At 46.3% G+C, this 22,500-nt stretch overlaps 2 protein-coding genes across 2 annotated transcripts in view; one reads left to right on the forward strand and one right to left on the reverse strand.

Moving 5' to 3' along the window:
• The window catches only part of LOC135809322 (mucin-19-like), a 90,328-nt gene extending 71,173 nt beyond the window's left edge, over positions 1–19,155 (forward strand). The window contains exons 37-50 of the mRNA XM_065322655.1: positions 235–357; positions 1,617–1,686; positions 3,102–3,296; positions 4,662–4,771; positions 6,296–6,381; positions 7,738–7,859; positions 10,112–10,220; positions 11,835–12,408; positions 14,098–14,232; positions 14,491–14,619; positions 14,903–15,054; positions 16,679–16,811; positions 17,775–17,850; positions 18,251–19,155. Of these exons, the coding sequence (XP_065178727.1) occupies positions 235–357; positions 1,617–1,686; positions 3,102–3,296; positions 4,662–4,771; positions 6,296–6,381; positions 7,738–7,859; positions 10,112–10,220; positions 11,835–12,408; positions 14,098–14,232; positions 14,491–14,619; positions 14,903–15,054; positions 16,679–16,811; positions 17,775–17,850; positions 18,251–18,327 (2,091 nt within the window). The 3' untranslated portion in view covers positions 18,328–19,155. The remainder of the gene's footprint in view (positions 1–234; positions 358–1,616; positions 1,687–3,101; positions 3,297–4,661; positions 4,772–6,295; positions 6,382–7,737; positions 7,860–10,111; positions 10,221–11,834; positions 12,409–14,097; positions 14,233–14,490; positions 14,620–14,902; positions 15,055–16,678; positions 16,812–17,774; positions 17,851–18,250) is intronic.
• A 2,034-nt stretch (positions 19,156–21,189) lies between these two features.
• LOC135809324 (uncharacterized) overlaps positions 21,190–22,500 on the reverse strand; it is a 34,621-nt gene continuing 33,310 nt past the window's right edge. The window contains exon 21 of the mRNA XM_065322656.1: positions 21,190–22,500. This exon is cut by the window's right edge and continues 667 nt beyond it. Coding sequence (XP_065178728.1) covers positions 21,613–22,500 — 888 coding nt within the window. The 3' untranslated portion in view covers positions 21,190–21,612.

Below are 22,500 nucleotides of genomic sequence, written 5' to 3' on the forward strand. Positions count from 1 at the left end.
TATGCGAGCTTGCATCCGCGACAAACAACAGTTGATTTGAATCAATAGTCTTGATCTCTGCCTCCATCCAATAGTTATAATTACCTGTTTAAGCTGGTACTTGTTTGAGAGGTTTGCAACAGCAGTTTGCGTTCCTACATGTTGTCGCAGAGCAGAGGTGGAGTTTGCATGGTCTGCGTTATTGTTGTGTTGCTTCGGAGTACTAAACTGTTGCTTGCTCTTGTCCTGTTACAGAGACCATTGAATGACACTGGGTATCAAAAACTGCCTGTCAATGCAACAGATGGCTTCACTCTCAATAGGCAGTTCTCTTTGGAAACGCCAGTTCTCCATGGCGCAACTGATTACACATTTGAGGTTAGTACTGGCAGATACGGGTATACCGGTAGCCTGCTCACAGATTGTAGCATACTCACTGAGAACTTTTCGACTTTTTCATTGAAATAAAAGCCGGAAACCGGGTAGTTCCAGCGGGAATCGAACCTTGGAGCCATTTCTATCCCAAAGACCTCCTTGAGCATCGTTGCTGAATACTGTCGGGTTGTGATGACCCTTGGAAGTAGAACGTGCATTGTTGTATACGTTAGTACAAATGAAAGCCTCAGAAATGCGGACACGAACTGCCATATTTTCCGTAGTAAAAGCCGCACGTCGAACGCTTGTAATTTACCCGAAAAAAGTCAGTGCAGCTGTTTCTACGCTGGTCAAATGAACCATGGAATACAGGGTAGATGTGTGTATTTCGTCACAAAGAATCAGGGCGCGACGTCTGCTCCAGTGCGGATTATACTCCGGAAAATACGGTACTTAGAGATAGAGGAAAAGGAAGACGAGAGAGCTAGGGCTAGAGGAAGACGAGTCAGCGCACTTTGCACAGTAGCCACAGGGAAATCCAATGTGGCCTTTCACACTAGTGGTATGTTCTTGCACTTGTCCATTGGTGCATTGGTGGTATCGGCATGTGAGCATGACGTGTCTTCTTTCCATGCACAACTTTCTGGGCACTCTGAGCACGGACAAACGTGACACCGAATAGAGTTGTTTTGAGCTAATGGCGGCCACTCAAGTGGTCCACTGATTATGCGCCGCCGAGCTGAGTGGCTGTTGGAATCACCCATCTGGATATTGCATTGTCTTGTTCACGCTATTGTAACCTCGGATGCCCAGATGTGTGCCTCGTAGCTCTACAATTGCTCTGCCCAAGCGTTATGCCACATAGTCCCACACTGGTTCTGCGGACTGCGCAGCACTCTCAGGGCCACGCCAGGCCCAGGTGTCAGCGATGCAGGCGAATGAATGAGTGTTGATCAGCTGGGTCCATCACGGCACCAGTCATGGTGCAGTGAAGCAGTAGAGCTATAGTTTCTGTCCTATTTTGCACTTGCGATTGCATGAAGGGGGGGGGGGGGGGGGACAGTCAGTCGCATGACCCGAAACAACGAAATGTGTTCTTGATTCTCAGTGGCCTTACAGCATGTTGTTCAGTATTTTCACTGGTCGTGATCATGCCAAACAATGTTTTAGGTATAATATGTAAGAACAGTCATGTTAGCCCAGGTCAATGCATTCTGTATGTGCATTACTGTTGTGGTCTTTCCGCATGCTATGCTGTACAGGTGATAGCCTACATCGGAGATTTGGCAAGTGCTGGAAATTCTGTATTCAAGTACACAACTCCCCCACGAGGTACGGTGACATTCTGTGTTGAGATCATGAACTGAAATCTACAACGTTAATGATGACGACGACAGCGATGGTAACAAAATAATTATGCCGACGACAAAACAGCAAACACAACGATGTGGTCATTGAAAAAATAGAGCTTGTTACTGCTGTTGCTGGCGCCACTGTTTCAAAGTCTTCTTCTCGCAACATTCGCAACGCAGGAGCATTCTTGCTGTTTTCGTTGACTGCTGTTTGAATAAAACACTCGTGCTACAGTGTACCCGGCCCTAGCTTCTCAGCCACAGTGCCTCCTGTAGATGCTGTGAGTCAGGCTGATACTCTGTGTTACAGCACATGTATTTCTCTTTGCAGCAAGGCTGTGGCACAGTTTAAAAAATTTATTGGTGCTACAGATATTTCAGATTTACAGGGCATACAGAAAAAATGATATGTCCTTCCCCCCCCCCCCCCCCAAGAAATATTTTCATTCAGCAGTTTTAATCCCACACGAATTTGCCATAATCCTCGACATGATATTGCATGGTATGAAGTCCGAACCATACCGGTAGGAAAACTCAATAGGTATTCCGACTGCTGCTTCCGCTTGCAAGTGATACTCGGCACACATTGGCAAGATCTCGATTCCTCCAACGGGTGTTTTGTTGCTAGAATCATTCACAGTATCCATTCACTATCCACACTATCCATTCACTATCCACAGTATCCATTCACTATCCACACTATCCATTCACTATCCACACTATCCATTCACTATCCACACTATCCATTCACTATCCACACTATCCATTCACTATCCACACTATCCATTCACTATCCACAGTATCCATTCACTATCCACACTATCCATTCACTATCCATTCACTATCCATTCACTATCCACACTATCCATTCACTATCCACACTATCCATTCACTATCCACACTATCCATTCACTATCCACACTATCCATTCACTATCCACACTATCCATTCACTATCCACACTATCCATTCACTATCCACACTATCCATTCACTATCCACACTATCCATTCACTATCCACACTATCCATTCACTATCCACACTATCCATTCACTATCCACACTATCCATTCACTATCCATTCACTATCCATTCACTATCCACACTATCCATTCACTATCCACACTATCCATTCACTATCCACACTATCCATTCACTATCCACACTATCCATTCACTATCCATTCACTATCCATTCACTATCCACACTATCCATTCACTATCCACACTATCCATTCACTATCCACACTATCCATTCACTATCCATTCACTATCCATTCACTATCCAGCCTACATGTACGAGTATAGTTCCTCATAAACAGGTCCTAATTGTTACGTTGCCGAAGAACTAACTTAATGGCACATGCCTTGTGTACCGGTATGTTTGGTGCGAAACAGCTCCTCCAGCAGTTGCCCTGCCGTCAGATGCACCGCCCGTTTCTGTTCCGAGCGACCGCGTCCGTCCGCTATTTCCGGGCTTCTCACCCACAAGCGGGCTCCTTCTGAAGCTGCCAGCCGTGGACGAGACCAACGGGCCTATCAAGTATTATGAAGTTCAAGTTTCGCCAGCTTGCGATGGCAAGCACACCGATGGTTAGTACCTGGATCTTTCCTAACACTAGTACTGCATATGTACTTGTATGTATTCTAGTAACGTTGGTCAGTCTGACTCAGACTCCCAGATCAGCCAACGCCAGGCACCCAATTACCTTGCATTCCTGTGCCAAAGGTGCGTGTAACATCATGCCTCTGTGCCAGAGGTTGGTTGCATAGTTCATCGGCCAATACCGCAGTGCGTTTGTACTCACTAGAACTAGCCTGACTCACTAGAACTAGCCTGATCGTATACTAGTATTCGTATCCCCATGAGCCAACAGGACATTGCAAGTCTTGTTTGTGGCTTTTTGTGTTCATGTCAATGTCAATTGAGACGATGCCATGGTCTCGTACTGTAAGGCATTCAAGCAGTGAGAGGTGGACATGTGCAGTTCGGAATGTCCATGAAGTATCTGAAAGGTCCACTCACACTCTTCTAGAATGTTCAAAGAATCATGAACATGTGTTTGTAGCTCAGACACAAGGTCCCATGAAAGCAAATCCGTCTCTACTCTGTTTCTTGCTTCTCCCAATCACCAAGGTTCACTTATCCTGTGTGTTATCTCCTTATTTTTAGTTAGAGTTTTTACTGAACGCTCAACCACACACCAACATTCATGGGACCATGAAAGTCATGATGTGACATAGCCACTCTCTTAGCAATGCACTTGGACATATACATGTACGGTGCTGCTCACTGAAATCCGGTCCTGTTGGTCATGCATACACCGGGCGCTTTGCAGCCCCTACACCTGGGAACACTGGACTTTGAACTGGTTCAGGGCGCACACTTGATTCACGTGATCGGACTTCATTGAGCGGCACCGTAGGTCTGGTATAGAAGCAGTCCTCGTGTCCAGCTATTCGGGATTGTATACGTCTTTGTGGTTGGACGAAATTTGACCGAGCGGCGAAAAGGCTGGTGATTACTGGTTCTATTGCTAAGAGCTATGCTAAGAGCTATGCTAAGAGCTATGCTAAGAGCTATGCTAAGAGCTATGGTGTCAAGATCTATGGTGTCAAGATCTGCACTGAGCAGGGGATTCTCAGTTGTTTTGCCAGCGTTGTGAGTGTCATATCACACTTTTTACATTTATATCTTCATTGTATGCAATAACATTTTGATGGCCACATGCATAAAAAACCTTCAATTGAAATGTTTTATTGCATGCGGTGAAGAGGCAATTTTTTTGTTAGTGCTGATGGTTGAGAATTTGTCTGACTTTTACAATGGCTGCAGTGGAGCAGGCTCACCTTCAGAAAAAGCATTCAGTGTTGGTTAGTGTGTGTAAAGCACTTCCAACTTATTAGTTGACCGTATGCTGAAAGCACTAGTTTGGTGTTCTGTGTGTGATCTTGCAGCGGCACCTGTACCTTACACTGAGTTTCTACAGTGCACCACATGCCCGTGTCCTCCATACATTGCTCTCTACGGCACACGCAAGGAGGTTGCAGTGAAAGTGGACGGCCAGGTAAGTTAAATGCATTGTCAGAATGTGCTCGATGTGGACATCTGGTCCGTTACACTGAGTTTCGAAAGTCTGGACCACCAGGCTTTCCCTAAGGGCCGGGTTCCACTGCGGCTCCGCTGCTCGTCATCCGCGGCTTGAAGCGTCATCATTACCATAGTGACCGCGGCTCGAGCTGGAGTAGCGAGGCCGCGGCTCACCGCGAGCTTTCGCTACGATTCTTGATCAAAAACTGCGAGCCACGGTCGCGGCTCGACCTGTTTCCCGTACTTCGCATGGTTTTGTACGCGGGAATTTTAAAATTCAAATTTTAATTCGTTGCGCAGGCCAGAACGCAAGGATTTTTTGATGGCGCGCGCGCGCGCACGCGGCAGACAGACAGGGAAAACGTCATCAAAAACGTGGACCACGACCGCGGTACCGCGAATGGCGAGTGTCAGTGTGAAATAGAAATAGTATTGCCTTCTCCCCCTGGCCCCTGTCACACAACAGTGCAAACAACTTGGTAGAGTTTCTTACTTCTAATCTTAAACAAAACGGAAAGGGCACAGGAGGAGAAAGACGAAAAGACTAGACAGAAAACGACGACGGGAAAAGACATCCGGGAAAAGACTCCAAGAAACAACCAAGAACAAGCAGTAATATTGCGACGACAAATCGGGACGACCAATCAGGGACTAATACGTACAGAACACATGACCAAGACCAAGACAACCAGACCACGGACGAATCACACATGACTCTCATTCCCAGACCAAACTAGCACTGCGCATGTACAGCATTCACTTGACAGGCACTCTCACACAGACGGAAGCAGATCCTCACACTCTGACAACGCGTACTCTTGCATGCACCACATACCATAAACGTCACACATCACACCATACTCGCACGTACACTTAGACCATATATGACATCAGACACTGGACTCTACAAGACAAGAACCAAATACAACAACATGCGTAAATCATAGTCGTAATACAATTTCGCAACAAGTAGAACCGCGCTGCTCCGCTGCATGCAGCCAAGTGCCGCGGAGCAGCGGAGCCGCAGTGGAACCCAGCCCTTACGATTAGCGCTATTGAGCAGTGCTCCAGCTCACCATCATGTCGTGGAATGGCTCTGTACTTCCTGTCAGATGTGTACTAAACTTTGCATGTCTGACTGTTCAAGAGCTGGTATAATTTGTTGACTCAGACGCAGAACTTGTGCCCCAGTGTTTTCCTTTTTTATTATGTGGACGGGATATGCGAGGTCTGACTGGAAGACCGTTGGGAATAATGACAGTTGATCAATAATCAGTAATACTAAGTTATAAATAATTCCGCAGTTTGGTCAAGTGTGCCCGGATTGGCATCTATCAGATTTCAGACAGTTTTTGCCTGCTTGCCTGAGTGTTGTTATATCCATGCTTCACAGTGCCTCGTTTTATGCCTGAATGCTTCGTGAAAGGAAATAGTTTGTCCTTGAAGAAAGGAGAAAGAAAGTCAAATGTCCAGTAAAGTGTGTTTGCTTTATTTCTTGCAGTACATTATCGCCATTGGTAGTCCGATGCCTCCTTCCTCCTGCAATAATATCTGTGATCCATATTTGGAGCCTGGAAAGGCATACAGGTAATGTGTGTTTGAAGTGCTGGTCTGCCTTATGAATTCATCTTTCAGTTCTCTCTCTCTCTCTTCTCTCTCTCTCTCTCTCTCTCTCTCTCTCTCTCTCTCTCTCTCTCTCTCTCTCTCTCTCTCTCTCTCTCTCTCTCTCTCTCTCTCTCTCTCTCTCTCTCTCTCTCTCTCTCTCTCTCTCTCTCTCTCTCTCTCTCTCTATCTATCTCTCTCCCTCTCCCTCCCTCCTTCCCTCCTTCCCTCCCTCCTTCCCTCCCTCCTTCCCTCTCTCTCTGTCTCTCTCTGTCTCTCTGTCTCTCTCTGTCTCTCTGTCTCTCTCTGTCTCTCTCTCTCTCTGTCTCTCTCTGTCTCTCTCTCTCTCTCTCTCTCTCTCTCTCTCTCTCTCTCTCTCTCTCTCTCTCTCTCTCTCTCTCTCTCTCTCTCTCTCTCTCTCCCCCCCCCCCCCCTCTCTCCCCCTCTCCCCCCCTCTCCCTCCCCTCCCTCTCTCTCTCTCTCTCTCTCTCTCTCTCTCTCTCTCTCTCTCTCTCTCTCTCTCTCTCTCTCTCTCTCTCTCTCTCTCTCTCTCTCTCTCTCTCTCTCTCTCTCTCTCTCTCTCTCTCTCTCTCTCTCTCTCTCTCTCTCTCTCTCTCTCTCTCTCTCCTGCCAATGTGCATGCGTGTGTGTGTGTTTGTGTGTGTGAGAGAGAGTGAGAGAGTGAGAGATGCCCGAGTGTTCATGCGTGGGCATGTATGTTTGTGCATGTCTGTTTGTGTGTTTTTTGTCACTGTGTGTGTGCGTTTATGCGCGTGTGTGCATGTGTACATGTGCATGCATAGTTTTTGTGTGTATGTGCATGTCTGTGCTTGTGCCTTCATTTTCTATAGCCGTTTCCACACTTCTTGCGGCTTGCACTGCTATTCCTCAACAATTCAAAGAATATTCAATCGAACAGTAAATGGTTTACTGTTAGACACGATGCTGGTCTAAGTCATGTCTGAGTAATAGTCTTAAAAACCAATATCGAACAGAGCAATAAACAAATCATTGTGAATTGTTGAGTGGTAAGCAGCACAAATTGAGCCGTGGCAGCTAGCGAAAGCCGCAATTGGTGCATTCCTTTTGAAAGGGAAACACTCCTTGGCACCAGTCAGTGCCATCAGAGGAGAGCATCTTCAAAGGAAACATTGTCCCATTACGTGGATGGCATTGGGCTAACACCTTTTGGAGCACACTATCTGCATGCAGTGGCTTTGTTGACATGCATGTCTCCATGTGTAGCGTGATGTGCGAAATGTAACTGTAGATACGTTTGGCTACGAATCCCTCCTGAGCAGTGTAATCATTTCTGATTGTTTGATTCATTATCATCCGTAGGGTTGTTGTGGCTGCCCTAACTTTCGGACCAGCTCGAGAGGTACTAGAACAGGACTTCTCTAGCTTGGCTAAGGGCCGTGGCACAACTGTCGCTGCAGCGACCTACTCAACAAACCCCAATGGTGAGTGTCCATAATTTAAGGTAGCTCAAACCACTTTGGAGGTGAAAAAACTTTTACAGAAGAAGTGCTGTTTTCTCTGTCCTAAGTTGTTCTCTAGCATGCATGGACTGCGGAAATGATATTCGTATGGGGAGTACTTATGCATTTTGTTGTACTTGTATTATGGGGCCTCAAAGGTCCAAAAATTGCGTTTTTCATACTTTCAAGTGGCCATAAGTACAACAAAATGCATAAGTACTCCCCATACGAATATCATTTCCGCAGTCCATGCATGCTAGAGAACAACTGGGGACAGAAATTTTTAATGTTGAAAGGATCTCACCGGGTACTCGTTAGATCGCTCGCCAGAAACTCGGCTCATTTGTGCGGCGAGCTCGTTTGCACTAACGAGCACCGTATATGATACAGCATGCACATAACAGCACAGTCAGTGCATATAGTGAATCTCCGTTCGAGCGTAAGTCATGCTTAGTCGTTTTGGAAGTATTTTCTGCAATGCAGCGAAGAACAGGGCTACTTGCAAAAACTATCTGTTCTTACAATGGTGGCTCAACGAAGGTGCAGAAAGGACATCTCGACACTAAATACCTGTCCGAAGTGAAGCCAGTTGAAAGCAGCAGCAACCCCAGCGCTGGCGGTGAAATTCAAAGCAGCTGAATTTAAAAAAAAAGTCTTTGCTTTATCAGTGAAACTCGTTCACTTGCTCGATAGCTCGCTCGTTGGTGGACCTGTTCGCTCGTTTGTTATAGATACGCTCGTTTCAACACTAAAAAATTTAGCTGCTCGCATGCAGTCGTATCTTCTACAGAAGCAAGTCGAAACTTGAATCTTTTAAACATTCCGTAGTTTTTGACAAGACCTAGCCATGTAAGAGAGGTATAAGAGCTATAAGTAAAAAGACCTGTGCCATCATCACACACGCACGCACATACACACACGTGCGCGCGCGCACACACACGCACGAACACACACACCCACACACCCACACACATACATACACACACGCACGCACACACACACACACACATACACACACACACACATGCATGCTCGCGTGCACACCACATACACCCACCCACACATCAAATCAAAGTCTGTTTAAATTCGCCTAGAAAATTCCGAAACAAGAAAAAAAGAATGGCTAAGCTAAACAGACTTTGATCTTGTGCATCTACGTGTGTATTGGGTATCGTTATAATTTCTTTCTTTATACTTCCTCCGTTAAGCAAAACTTCGTTGCGTTTTTACAGTTCAGTCCAAATCATTCTATGGCTACGAACATGCTTTGCAAAGTGGAAAACAAGGCAGCATATGAAAGATATTTATTTACAGATGTCACACAGCTCGTTTCGAAGCAGTCCAGCTTCACTCTTCGTCTGAATCTGATGACGACTCACTCCCTGATGACATCGAGTCTGCATCCTCGCTGACTGTCGCCGCCAGCGCTGCCAGCTTTTGTTCCGCAGCCTTTACAAGTTTCCAAGACATGATTATTTTGATCATGGAGATCGCCAAGTTCTTCGCTCGAACTGTGACCGTGACGACCTCCACGGTGGCGCTGATAGTTGTGGCCACTCTCCGGACCGCCATGGAAGGAGCCATACAGACCCAAACAAACGCTCGCCATTTTCGCAGCGGTGTGTTGTGCCAGCACGTTTCCACACCCTGCAGAAGCTCCTTTCTGGTTTCCTTCGCCACGAGTGACACGTATGTCTACAGGCTGTGGAAGAACGCCAAGTCGACGACGTTGAGATCAGGATTTTGCGCTGACTGAACGACAACCTGAATTTCGAACGCTTTTGATTTCCCCTGCGCTGCAAACACAAGTGCATTGAGTTTGGCTGTGTGCGGATGCGCACCATCGACTCGTGCTAGTACAGCAGTGCCTGAGTGCTGGCCGGCTCCTGGACACTTCTTCGAGCCAAGCGGTCTTTCAAACTGTTTCTCATTTTCGCACTTTGTCATGTGCGCGCGCCTGGGGTTGTGTTCTGGTGACATCCTGTCGAGAAACAGTTCTGCTTCGCCGATTTTTTCAAAGCACTCCACGCTTTTCGGAGGTTCAAAAGCCTGTCAGAACAATGGACGACAACTCAGCTACTCTATGTCGGAGATAGATCACTGACATGTATGTCTAATGCCGAAAGAGATACCATGACAAGAACACTAAAAACGCGACGAAGTTTTGCTTAACGGAGGAAGTAGCTCTCTGTGTTAACTTATGTATTGTGCTGTTTTATCTGCCCTTGATGCAGTGAAATCAGGTGCCGGCAGTGGAGCTATTATCGGAAGTGTTGTGGCAATCCTACTTGTCGCTGTTGCAGTGGCTATGTTTGTCTGGTACCGGCACACGCAACCTGGCAGGTATCTACATGTACTGCATGTCTAGCTAGGCACTTGCAGCTCTGCGCCTGCTGTTTGCTTGTTTGAGCGAGCATGATTGCTGAACACAGTGCTGTTAACAGAGTTAGGTCAAGGAGAGGGGAGGGGAGAGAGAGAGGGTGAGAGAGAGAGACAGAGAGAGACAGAGAGAGTGAGTGAGTGAGAGAGTGGGAGAATGAGAGAGAGAGAGAGAGAGGGGAACTTGTGGGATCGCTGGTTACCACTGGCACAATCATACCCTCAGGCCATAGTGTATGAATGGGCGTTTGTCATCGTGAAAGCACCCTGCCTGCTTATGTATGTTCTAATATGGACATAAACACTACTATAACCAGTGAATTTTGATTTGAAAAACTGTGATGATGCCAACCCGCGATAAATCGATCCCTGCAAGCGGATGCGAGCTCTGCTACGTGAGTCAGTGTGACCCGAGTACACTACGGTTGTGTTTGGTTGGGCATTTTCAGAATATAAATGACAACCATTCTGGAATGGGAATTGGCAAGAATCACCTGACCAAACAAACGCACCAGAAGCAACTAGGAATCACTTGACATAACAATTCCATGATGTGGTTGTGGAACGGCGGCTCTCTTCTCTTTTACCCGACTAGTTTTCTTGAGAGAGTCAAGGTACTTCTGAGTGCATGATTTGAGGCACTTGAACCTGATGCTACATTGTTTGGCTCGTGGCAACCATTATCATTTTTGATTCCGGAATGAGAATACTCATTCCAGCATGTGAGGTGGAATGATCATTCTCCAAAAAGAATCATTCTCAGCGATTCCCATTCTGGAATGGGACAACCTAACGCACTTTTTTGACCAACCAAATGGGCGAGAATGATTCCGAGTGATTCCAAGTGATTCCCATTTGGGAATGTGACCAACCAAACGTAACCTAAGGTTCTCACGCCGTACAAACTTAGTGGCACTCTACTGTACGATTTTCCTTTCCCTGGCTGTATAGTCAAGGTGGGGCACTCTACTGTACGATTTTCCTTTCCCTGGCTGTATAGTCAAGGTGGGCCGGGGCGCTCTCGTGAGACCGGGCACTCTCCTGGTACTTTTAAAATTAAAGGTAGTCGTGATTGAACTGTGATTGAACTGTGATTGAACTGTGATTGAACTGTGATTGAACTGTGATTGAACTGTGATTGAACTGTGATTGAACTGTGATTGAACTGTGATTGAACTGTGATTGAACTGTGATTGAACTGTGATTGAACTGCGATTGAACTGTGAATGAACTGTGATTGAACTGTGATTGAACTGTGATTGAACTGTGATTGAACTGTGATTGAACTGTGATTGAACTGTGATTGAACTGTGAATGAACTGTGATTGAACTGTGATTGAACTGTGATTGAACTGTGATTGAACTGTGATTGAACTGTGATTGAACTGTGATTGAACTGTGATTGAACTGTGATTGAACTGTGATTGAACTGTGATTGAACTGTGATTGAACTGTGATTGAACTGTGAATGAACTGTGATTGAACTGTGAATGAACACTATTTGTTTGCTTTTTTCTGATTCGTTTGTTGCTGTGTTGCTGGCCATTTGTGCCGTCTATATTGTCTTTTGACTGTCAGCAGATCGCCAACCATAAAGACACGCAATGTCAACATCTCGGGCAAGATTGAAACTTTGCGGCATAAGATTGGCAGGTCTACAGTGGCTAGCCGCTCCAATGGCGGCAACTGGGAGATGCAAACCAATGCAAACGCCCCATCAAGTTTCTTTGGCAGCGTGACTAGCATCACTGGAGAGCATAAGGGCTTAACGGCTGAAAGCAAGATGACCCTGGTGCCAAACATGCAGTTGGGAAGTGCGATGAGCACTAAGGATGCCATGTCAGTTTGTTCCATGACCTCTGGTCTAGTAACTGGAGTGCTGCCTGTGGAGGATTCGACTCTGTCAAAGCCCATTGATGTCAAGGACATGAGGATCGAGACTAAAACACGCTCTGCTAATGATGATTTGTTATTTGCTGAAGAATTTGAAGTGATCAAGACCATCGGAGCCAATCAGCCGGCTAATGCATCACGACTGGAGGTGAATAAGCCAAAGAACCGCTATACGAACATCTTGGCGTATGACCATTCAAGAGTGGCGCTGGCACCCAGGTCAACTGACAGTGATTACGTCAATGCTAACTTTGTCCATGTAAGTCAGATGGTGTCATTAGGGAGGTTTCGCTCTACGTAATTACGTATGAAAATCCGTATGTCGTACGCGCCGGGGAGCGAGGGCAACTTTCATACGTAAATCTCTCTACGGATTTCTGTTGGAAAGCTCTTTCCTACGTTGGGTCCTCCGTAGGACTTTTTGAAATATTTTTTCGCATTTTCCGCATTTTGTCCATGGCAACATTCAAGCCGCGCGAAACACAAGGTACACACACCGTACACCACGTGCAAAATATCATGGAAAACGCGGTTTCGGTTCATGGTGCATGGGGTGGGCGCATGCAGGCAACGCGTCTCCAAAGCAACAACGCATGTTGAGCGGTGGTGGAGAAATCACGTAGAGCGAAACCCAACAGCTCTGATTTTTACGTATGAAAGTTCGTGCAGTTCATACGTTATTTTCATACGTAATTCCGTAGAGCGAAACCTCCCTATTGTAATCGTTACCGGCATTATGGGCGTTACGTGACTGAAATCACCTCTATGCTGTGCATGCAGTGGAAACCATTGCTTTTGTATCCAGTGGCAAACAGTGCTTCAGTCCGTTTCAAAAAGATTTGCAATCCTGGCGATCGCCTGCGGATTTTGGCGTCTTACCGTATGAGCACTCGATCGCTGCCTGGAAAAACTCACTGTGAACTCGAAGAAATATTCCGCGCGAAAGGAGGAAAAATGACTACAACTCACTCACGTTGATACAGTCATGTACGTCTGGTTTACAACAAACGAGTTCTTCCTCGTATCGATAATGGAGTCAAAGAGGACATGTCGAAACGAAAGTGTTGTAAATGTTGACCAGCGGCATGGGTCCCAATTCGTTTTGTGACCAAAATAGTTTCTTTGAGCTGCGATGCAATTTACTCACCGTGTGATGAAAACGACATCGACACGGACAGTCCGACTCATTCCCAAGGCCATGACTTGGCAAAGCTATCCGTGTGACTTCGACGACATTTTGAGAAAAGCAGACGCTTGTGAATGCTGATAGAAGACGGCGTTGACTGCTAAATTCAAATAAATTGGCGATCTTGAAATACTAAAATAAATCTCAAAAAGCTTCAGCGCGATGACTTCCATATAATTCACTCTCACCATTGCGTTGTTATGGGGGGGGGGGGGGGTGTTCACATGGCGTAAGCCAGTCCAGTGGTGCTCAAAATTTTAGATTTGAAGACAAAAGACCAGGGTTAGGTGAAGAGAATTTAATTTGGGGTACAGAGAAACAGTCCCCTATTAGATGGTGTAGCGGTATGTCAGTGTTTGTGCAGCTATTGAAATTTTGAGTATGAACGAGACGCACCGAAAGTACCGAAAATAAAAGTAGGCCGTAAATCCGTGAAATTACAGTAACCTCTATACACAGGTTTGTTATCACATTGTAAACTGCAGCTACTTAGTCTTTAGGTGCTTGAACTCATGAATGATGTAGCGCCGCGGTATCAATGAACTATGACCACGAATTGTTGTCGTTCAGTTATGCTGAGTTGAACAATATTGAATAGGCTTGACTCAAGTCACGGTGTGCACATGCAATGTCACCTGATTATGGCTTTGAATGTGGCGAATTGTCCTTTGGAATTCCGCTTTCACTGTGCATGCACGCCTGCAAGTGGTTAGTAGTGCTGCATCTTTCTCATTTACCTTCTCTCTCCTGTTTTCCTTGCAGGGCCACCAGAAACGGAATGCGTACATAGCTTGCCAGGGCCCACTGCCCAACACCGCCGTGGACTTTTGGCAGCTGATCTGGGAGAACAAATGCCCTGTTATCGTCATGGTGACTCAGCTCGTGGAACGTGCCCGGGTAGGTTGTTAACTCCCCTGCCTCGATTGATGTCGTTTTGAAAACCCCAATCGGCCAATGTTGAATGACGGCCAAAAGTCTCATTTCGAGATCGGCCAAAGTTTCTCACCGGCCAAACATGTGTTGATTTACAGTAGTCCATCTTGAACATAGCCTCTCTTTCTCTCGTCGCCTTCTGAACTGCCATGGGATGTGTTGTTAGATTAAGATGTGTAGGTTTCTAAGACCAGTCAGTCCACTTTGCTGTTGTGATTGTAGGCAAAGTGTCACATGTACTGGCCTACTAGCTTGCAGGCACCTATTGAGATGGGAGACCTGACTGTGACAATGCTGGAAGAAGACACAAGCTGTGCAGACTGGCACGTTCGCAAGCTGGTTATCTCTGATGTAAGTGTCGACTATGGCTGCGTGTTGATGCTAGCTTTACCTCTATGACTGCGTGTTAATGCTAGCTTGACCTCTATGACTGCGTGTTGATGCTAGCCTGACCTCTATGACTGCGTGTTGATGCTAGCTTGATTTTTATGGCTGATCTTGCTTCTTCCACGTAAAAGTGCTTGTACGCTCTTTGCCAGGAGAAATAAAAAATAAAAAATGCAAATCACTGCCAAGCTTCCCTGATGTGTGTGTGTGTGTGTGTGTTTTATGCCGTTCATTTTGCTACGATTAGGGTACAAGAAAGCACGTTGTCAAGCACTTTGCATTCCAGGCATGGCCGGATCATGGCGTACCGTCAACGTCGGATGTGCTGGTTCGCTTTATCTTCACTGTCCGTCAGAATACGCCAAGCGACACATCTGCACCACTATGCGTGCACTGCAGGTAAGCATAGCATACACTGCTCCCTGGAAGAAGACCCCATGATGTGACTGTGATTGTGTGCAGTGTGTTTAGCCTTACCCAGCCTTTCGGTCCGAAATAACAGCACTATGAGTCGTTTCAACCCGCCATGAACACAGATTGACTGGTTCGTTTATAGGGGATTCACACACACGGGTAAAACCACGGTTATGAGAAAGTTGTTATGGAAACTATGGTACAGGGGGAAAGGAAGAACCTCTCGGGAAAAATTGGCAAAGCCGTGGCCGTGGGCCTCAGGGCATTTGTCAAGGGAAAAATCCCATGGCTAAGACGCGCATGCGTAGATCTTGTCTTTGGCGAGAACTCTGGACCCTAGTTGTACGAGTGCATTGCAACTTGCATTTTCAGACAGTTCCCATCGGAAAATCGTGCATGGCGAATGCAAAATATAGTACAGATCGATGCAGAATGTACTACAAAAATGCAGTACAGATTATTTTTTTAATTGCCCGCCACAAGTTCATGGCCAAACATGCGGCCAAGGGAAAACTGACCACTCCGTTGACCGAAGGTCTGAACTTTTACCTTGTCCCGTGACCTCAGGTTTCCCCGTGAGTGTGAATCCCCTATTGTATGACATATTGCCCTTGACCCGGGTTAAAGTTTCGCCCCGGGTTGATTTCAATCCTCCCCTTGAGGGGAGAGTTGAAATAGAAAAATCGTACTACAGGTCTACTCTCCATATAACGTAATCTCTGGGACCACGCAAACATTATGTTTTATCGAGAGTTATGTTATGTAGAAAACCGTGTGTAAAATACAAGATGCACCTCAAAATGAAGGGTATTACAAGGCGGGTTCAACCGTGCAAACATATACACACGTACCACCATCGACATCAGATACCATCAATGCCGCAGAATATAATGCACATAGGACTAAACTGGCTACCTACGGCTACAGCTTGATTGTGCCGCGCACGTGAATCTACGTTGTATCGAGAGTGTACACGTCGGGGACTGCGCCGTTGGGTGCGTTATGCCGAGGTTTACGTTATGTAGGACTAAACTGGCCTAAACTGCCTAGCGACAGCTACCGCTTGATCATACCGTGCACGTGAATTTATGTTGTATCGAGAGTGCGCACGTCGGGGACCGCCGCAGCGTGTGTTATGTCGAGGTTTATGTTATGTAGGATTATGTTGTGTAGAACAAAATTTGTATGGGAGTGATGCTGTTTCGGCGCGGGATTTGTCTTTTTTATGTACTAACGAGGTTTATGTACAAGTGAGAGTTGTTATATCGAGAGCAGACCTGTACCATACTTCTGTGCACATCTCGTGCCAGGTTCGAACAGCACTGCACAGGCAATTTCGCGCGAAAGCATTCACGTGACCCTACAGGACTCTAGAAGTGGACTTTTTGTGGAATATCAGTAATTGACCCGGGTCTACTGTTTTCATGTAAACACCCACCTATTTTTTTTTCATCGTACAGACTTTCAACCCGGGTTGAAAATTCTCGTGTAAACACAGCCTTGCATGCATGTGGTACAGCACCTGTACTGATTGTACTAGCAGACGTGTGTATCTATGACTTCAAAATACATGAATACATGACTTTCTGCTTTGTTCATGTGTTTGTAGCGCGGGCGTTGGTCGCACTGGTACCTACATCTGCATGGACACCGCTCTCTACCAATTGGTTCAAAACCGGATTGACATATTCGGCATTGTTTGTGCCATGCGCACGCAGCGAAACTTGATGGTGCAGACGGAGGTAAGTGCATTGCTAAGTTCTACGAGTAATATCAATCTCACTGTTAACTGTTAGTACATTAGGATAGGTATTGCTTGCTGGATTCAAGTCCTCAACGGAATGCGGGTCGTATCCAGGAGCCAACGTAACTAGCTGCATTCACGGAAATCAAGGCAACTGGGGCTGGATGGGCGGCATGCGTAGCTGGTATGTTCTATGCATATGTGGGCTGGATGGGCGGCATGCGTAGCTGGCATGTTCTATGCATATGTGGGCTGGATGGGCGGCATGCGTAGCTGGCATGTTGTATGCATATGTGGGCTGGATAATCACCAATATAGCTGCTCCCTCCCCTGGTCCTGCGCATGCACATGATCGGTCAACCAGTCAACCAGTCGCAGTCAATCAGATTCTCCCCTCAGCAGCTGTGACTACTCGCCTGAGGTAGTAGCCTCTGATTGGCTGAGATTGGTTGACCATTGATGTTCAAAGCCAGGGCAGGAGAGGCTATAAAAGTAATCATTTCAGGAGGGGAGGTGGTTGGGGTTTGGGATAGACAAATTCCTCAGAGTTCAGCATGTGTTTTCTTCTTGGCCTGCTGATGTCTGAACTCTTGTTGTTTCTGCATGAGGGAGGAAAAAACAAGCCTGGAGAAGAAATCATAAAATTCTGGCCATCCCAAACCCCGACCACCATCCCCTCCTGGAATGATTACTTTTATAGCCTATGCTGGCTCTGAACTTCACACCTGAAATGATTGGTCAATCAGAGTTCAGCAAGCCTGCTGATGGCTGAACTCTTGTTGTTTCTGCATGAGGGAGGACAAACAAGCCTGGAGAAGAAAATCTAAAATTGGGGTTTGGGATGGACAATTTTTTTAGGTGGCCGGGGTTTGTTGCATCCTGAGGAAGGTGACTAGATACAATCTTAAGTCACTGTTCGAAATATTATACTGTGCTACTGTTGTTCCTGCTCTTTCACCAGGCTCAGTATGTGTTCCTGTACAAGGCTATGGATGCAATGGCTACTAAATTTCTAACAGTACAAGACAATACACCAGGTACGTTTAATATTAATGTCTAGAATGGACTCTGAAATCGTTCACTGTACTTGCAGGAATCGCCGTGTCATTCGTTTGCTATTCATCTCCCAGCCTGTTGATAACTTTGCATATTTCTCTATGGAGTTAACATCGATAACTCGCCATTACATCATCCCGCCAGTTGACTATTCGCTGAATTCCAATCCTGCTGGAGGGAATATGTACTGAATTCCAATCCTGCCGAAGGGAAGACTTGTAGGAAAATAGAAGTCATTAGACTAGAGCTAGAGTCAGATACACTTTAAATCATTCTGGCTCAGCCCCTCATCCTCTATCCTATGATTCCCATCCTAAATCTTTCTACAGTGCAGCAAATTGTCATGTTGAATCTGTTGAATCTCGTTTGTCTTACATGTAGGTGCAACAGGTGCGGAATCTCTGAACCACCTTGCCATGCTTGCACTGGAGAACCAGCCGCCGTCATCGTATATTTAGTTTGTCATGTGCTACAACTACTATACTATGACCGCTACTGATACTCATCCATAGCATAGCGCAATGGTGCCGCCGCATGTTTCTTATGTATGTGCTTTTTTTACAACGCCGTTTCTTGATGCCAGCGTGCAATCATCGCATCGATTCCCCAGGGAACAGCTGGCTTGAACTATGCGCTGGCTGCAATGAAAATGGCATCTTCTGAGAGGTGACGAATATTACATCCATCCCCGTTGCGCCCGTTCTAGCTTGGTTTTGTTCAATCTACATAAACTGTATAATATGTATGGACCTTTTTTTTCTTTCATTTTTACATGAAGCTCTGGATAGCTTCGTGTGAAGCTCTGGCTAGCTTCACATGCCATCATAGTACTCGAACCAACAGCATGCCATCCGTTCTTGAGGATGTTTCCAAATGACTAGGTGAGCAGCTGATTGGTCTTATTCTTCTATTTTCCATAGCTGACATTTTACGCAATCAGTTTGACATTCTGCTGGCTATCATGCATGTATTTCAACCCATTTTTCTTTATGAATCAGTTGAGGTTTTCTTGTAGTCATTGTCCCAAGCATTTTGGCCCCATTTAAACGATCTGTTAGTGCTGTTCACAATAGCAAGCGCCCGAGTTAATCAGTTGAAGAATTTCCCAAACATTCTCATGTTGTCTTTTAAGAGGTGGTTCGCTACATTTTCAGCGACCGCCATAACCGCTTTGTGGTCACTTTCACCAACATTTTATATTCGTAATAATTCGCTTATTGTTGGTAGACTAGCAGAGAATAATTATGCTGATTATGAATCTGCAATAAAGTTTGGCGATTCCCGTATCCGTTACTTGTGGTATTAAGATTGGAATTTCGGGCAAAATAATGACCTTGGGACCGCTGGAACAGTCAGAAGATCGGCAGCCCCTATGTCATTGTACATCTACACACTTACACATTTTGTACACATCCATAGAAATTGACAAAAGTCACATTCAAGTTAGTAATAGTAGTATGCATCCTATGCAAGCCAAAATAACTTACTTCCTCCGCGTCATTAAAATTGTCGCTTCCCAGAGCGATTTTTCGAAATTATTTTGTCCACTCGAAGGGCAAAGAAATCAGCTAGAAATTGAGGCAGAGCATTGTCGACGGACCAAGCTTTAGTTTGTGGCCCCCCGCTTCGCTGCACTTGCAGCTAAGGTCAACGTCTTCACCAGAGTTTGAGGCAGACCCTTCAGCACTCAACAATGCTCTGAAAAAGACGCGCGTTCAAATTCAGGTCAAGAAACTTCGTTTTCAAGCGATCCATGCCTCCAGGTGGCAAGCGATGAAGGCAAGGTAGCATTTTTCAAGTACACTGTAACGACCTTCCAGCGGGATAGGGTAAGCAGTTCTGCACCTTCTTTCCTTGGCAAGCGCTTCGCTGATTTTGTTGGAGTTTTCAGACCTGCTACCTTCGCAGCAACATGCACCACAAGTAGCGCATTTTAGGAATTTGAGACCACTTTGTTCTTGCCATCGTCAACTTCAGCAGTTCGTATTCAGGAGAGATACCAGGATTCTTATACCCAAGCTTGCAGTCTTGACAAATGCCCACGCGAACGATGTGGGACGGCACGAAATCCAGAAAACGAAATGCGCTCTGGGGCGGAATAGTGCGGAGCGCGATGAATTTGCTTGGTGCGGAAGAGAGCTCCGACAAAGTCCGAGACCACCACGGCTTCAGTGACAAGTAGACATTGCGCAGGAAGGGTCACACCAGTGTTCGAACACAGAAAACAGTGATTCCGACAGTCTGACTAACACGAGCCAAGTCACAAATATTGCGATGTGCGAAGCGACAATTTTAATGACGCGGAGGAAGTACTACACAGTACACATTTTGGAATGTGGATTGCAAAGAGCTAGCCTGGAGCCTGTTCTATTCCTTAGTCTGATGGCTGGCCATGGCGTCAAGTCCTGTGCAGAACAAGACATTTCCCGTCGTTTCATCGTTTTCTTCTCCATTGTGCATCTACAGTTGCGCTCGATGAAATCCGACCCGGAGTGCATATCTGGCGCCCTCAACTTGCACGGCCCTTGACGCCCTGGAAGTGGCACGAATGCGGCTGGACGTACACATGTACAAATACAGTGATGTAATCAGAAACTGGTCCAGGGCGCCAGCTTTGCACTTTGGGTCGGATTTCAGTGAGCGCAACTGTAGAAGATCCACAGCTTTGGCTATCCACTCTCTGTCACTCATGTAGGTAGACGACGACACTCTACTATTCACAAAACATCCCCAGCCACGCACAGTGGTAGTAGAAACAAAGGTTGATATGTACCGAGGGATTTCATCCCGCCATGGGCCGCAACAAGTGGTTGCGGAAGTCGACTTTCCCCACATGCTTCCTATAATTATAGGGGCGCGACACTTGCAGCCAACGTTATTTCCACTCTCATGGTTTGTACACATTGAAAATACACTGCGCCCAGTGTTGTTCAAACAAGTGGCAGTGATTTTCAGTGTAATAGAGAAGGAAGTTGCGCACAACGAAAAAACATCGGGTTTGGACGTCACAGCCTCGGGTAACGACAGTTCATATGAATGTTCCGCCACTTTCGACCAAAACAGAGCTCAGCAACGGAAACTAAAAAATATTTACTAGCCATCATCGCACTGCAACACACAGACCTCAAACATGCGCGTCTCCGACAAAAAATGATTCCCACCCTCTTTTTGAAACCTACGAAATTTCGTCACGTACAACTTCCCCCGTAATGGGCCACACTTGCACACCCAACACCGGAACGCCACCCACGGCTCTTAGACACATCCCGATCTCCCACCACGGCCCCTGGCTATCGTGCCCAAACACACCCTGGCCTCGATAAAGTGCCTCCGATAATCTAGTTTCCAAACTGTCAAGGTAAACCTATCAGTCATCAGCGGACTTTGTTGGTCAAAATCAGCATCAGGTCTGTTGTTCGCAAAGCACAACATGCATGCAGAAAATCAAATTCGAAAAAAGCAATTACATGACGCCTACCTTTTTACGTCAACAATGCTTCAGCTAGCTTCAAGTAAGAACAATGCTTCATCCAGCCTCAAGGAAGTGTTCAACGCGTTAGAAGGCAACTTTGGTGTCAGGTATGTCTGCAAAACCCATGCAGAGTTTCTTGTACAAGGCAGTAACAGATACCAATGCTCTGTGTACGACTATGCAGTTGTTGGCGGCATAGATAGCTGCTGCAGGAAGTAGTTCCCGAGGTACAGCTGACGCATCCTGATGGCATGGCTTAACTCCTGGAGTTTCAGCATGTCTCAGAATCCACGGGTAGTTTGTGGGTATCTACAAGGCTTGGGAAGTCAAACAGCAAAACATCCTGCTCCTTGCCACTGTCCGCATGACACGGTGTACATGTATCTGTGGTAGCATTCCGTTCACCTTCATTGGCACTTCCGCCGTTGGTATTGAGATGCGAGTCCAAACTCACCTCATTTCTGGCTTCGCTCTGAGCATCCACAGGAACATCCCATTCTCCTTCACTGTTGGTTGCACTCTGAGCATCAACAGGGACATCCCATTCATTGTCACCGTTGGTTGGACTCTGAGCATCAACAGGAACATCCCATTCTCCTTCACTGTTGGTTGGACTTTGAGCATCGACAGGAACATCCCACTCATTGCCATTGTTGGGTGGACTCTGAGCATCCACAGGGACATCCCATTCATTGTCACCGTTGGTTGGACTCTGAGCATCAACAGGAACATCCCATTCTCCTTCACTGTTGGTTGGACTTTGAGCATCCACAGGGACATCCCACTCATTGCCATTGTTGGGTGGACTCTGAGCATCAACAGGAACATCCCATTCTCCTTCACTGTTGGTTGGACTTTGAGCATCGACAGGAACATCCCACTCATTGTCATTGTTGGGTGGACTCTGAGCATCAACAGGAACATCCCATTCTCCTTCACTGTTGGTTGGACTTTGAGCATCCACAGGGACATCCCACTCATTGCCATTGTTGGGTGGAATCTGAGCATCAACAGGAACATCCCATTCTCCTTCACTGTTGGTTGGACTTTGAGCATCGATAGGAACATCCCACTCATTGTCATTGTTGGGTGGACTCTGAGCATCAACAGGAACATCCCATTCTCCTTCACTGTTGGTTGGACTTTGAGCATCGACAGG

This window comes from Sycon ciliatum, chromosome 2, assembly GCF_964019385.1.
Source record: "Sycon ciliatum chromosome 2, ocSycCili1.1, whole genome shotgun sequence".
NCBI lineage: Eukaryota > Metazoa > Porifera > Calcarea > Leucosolenida > Sycettidae > Sycon > Sycon ciliatum.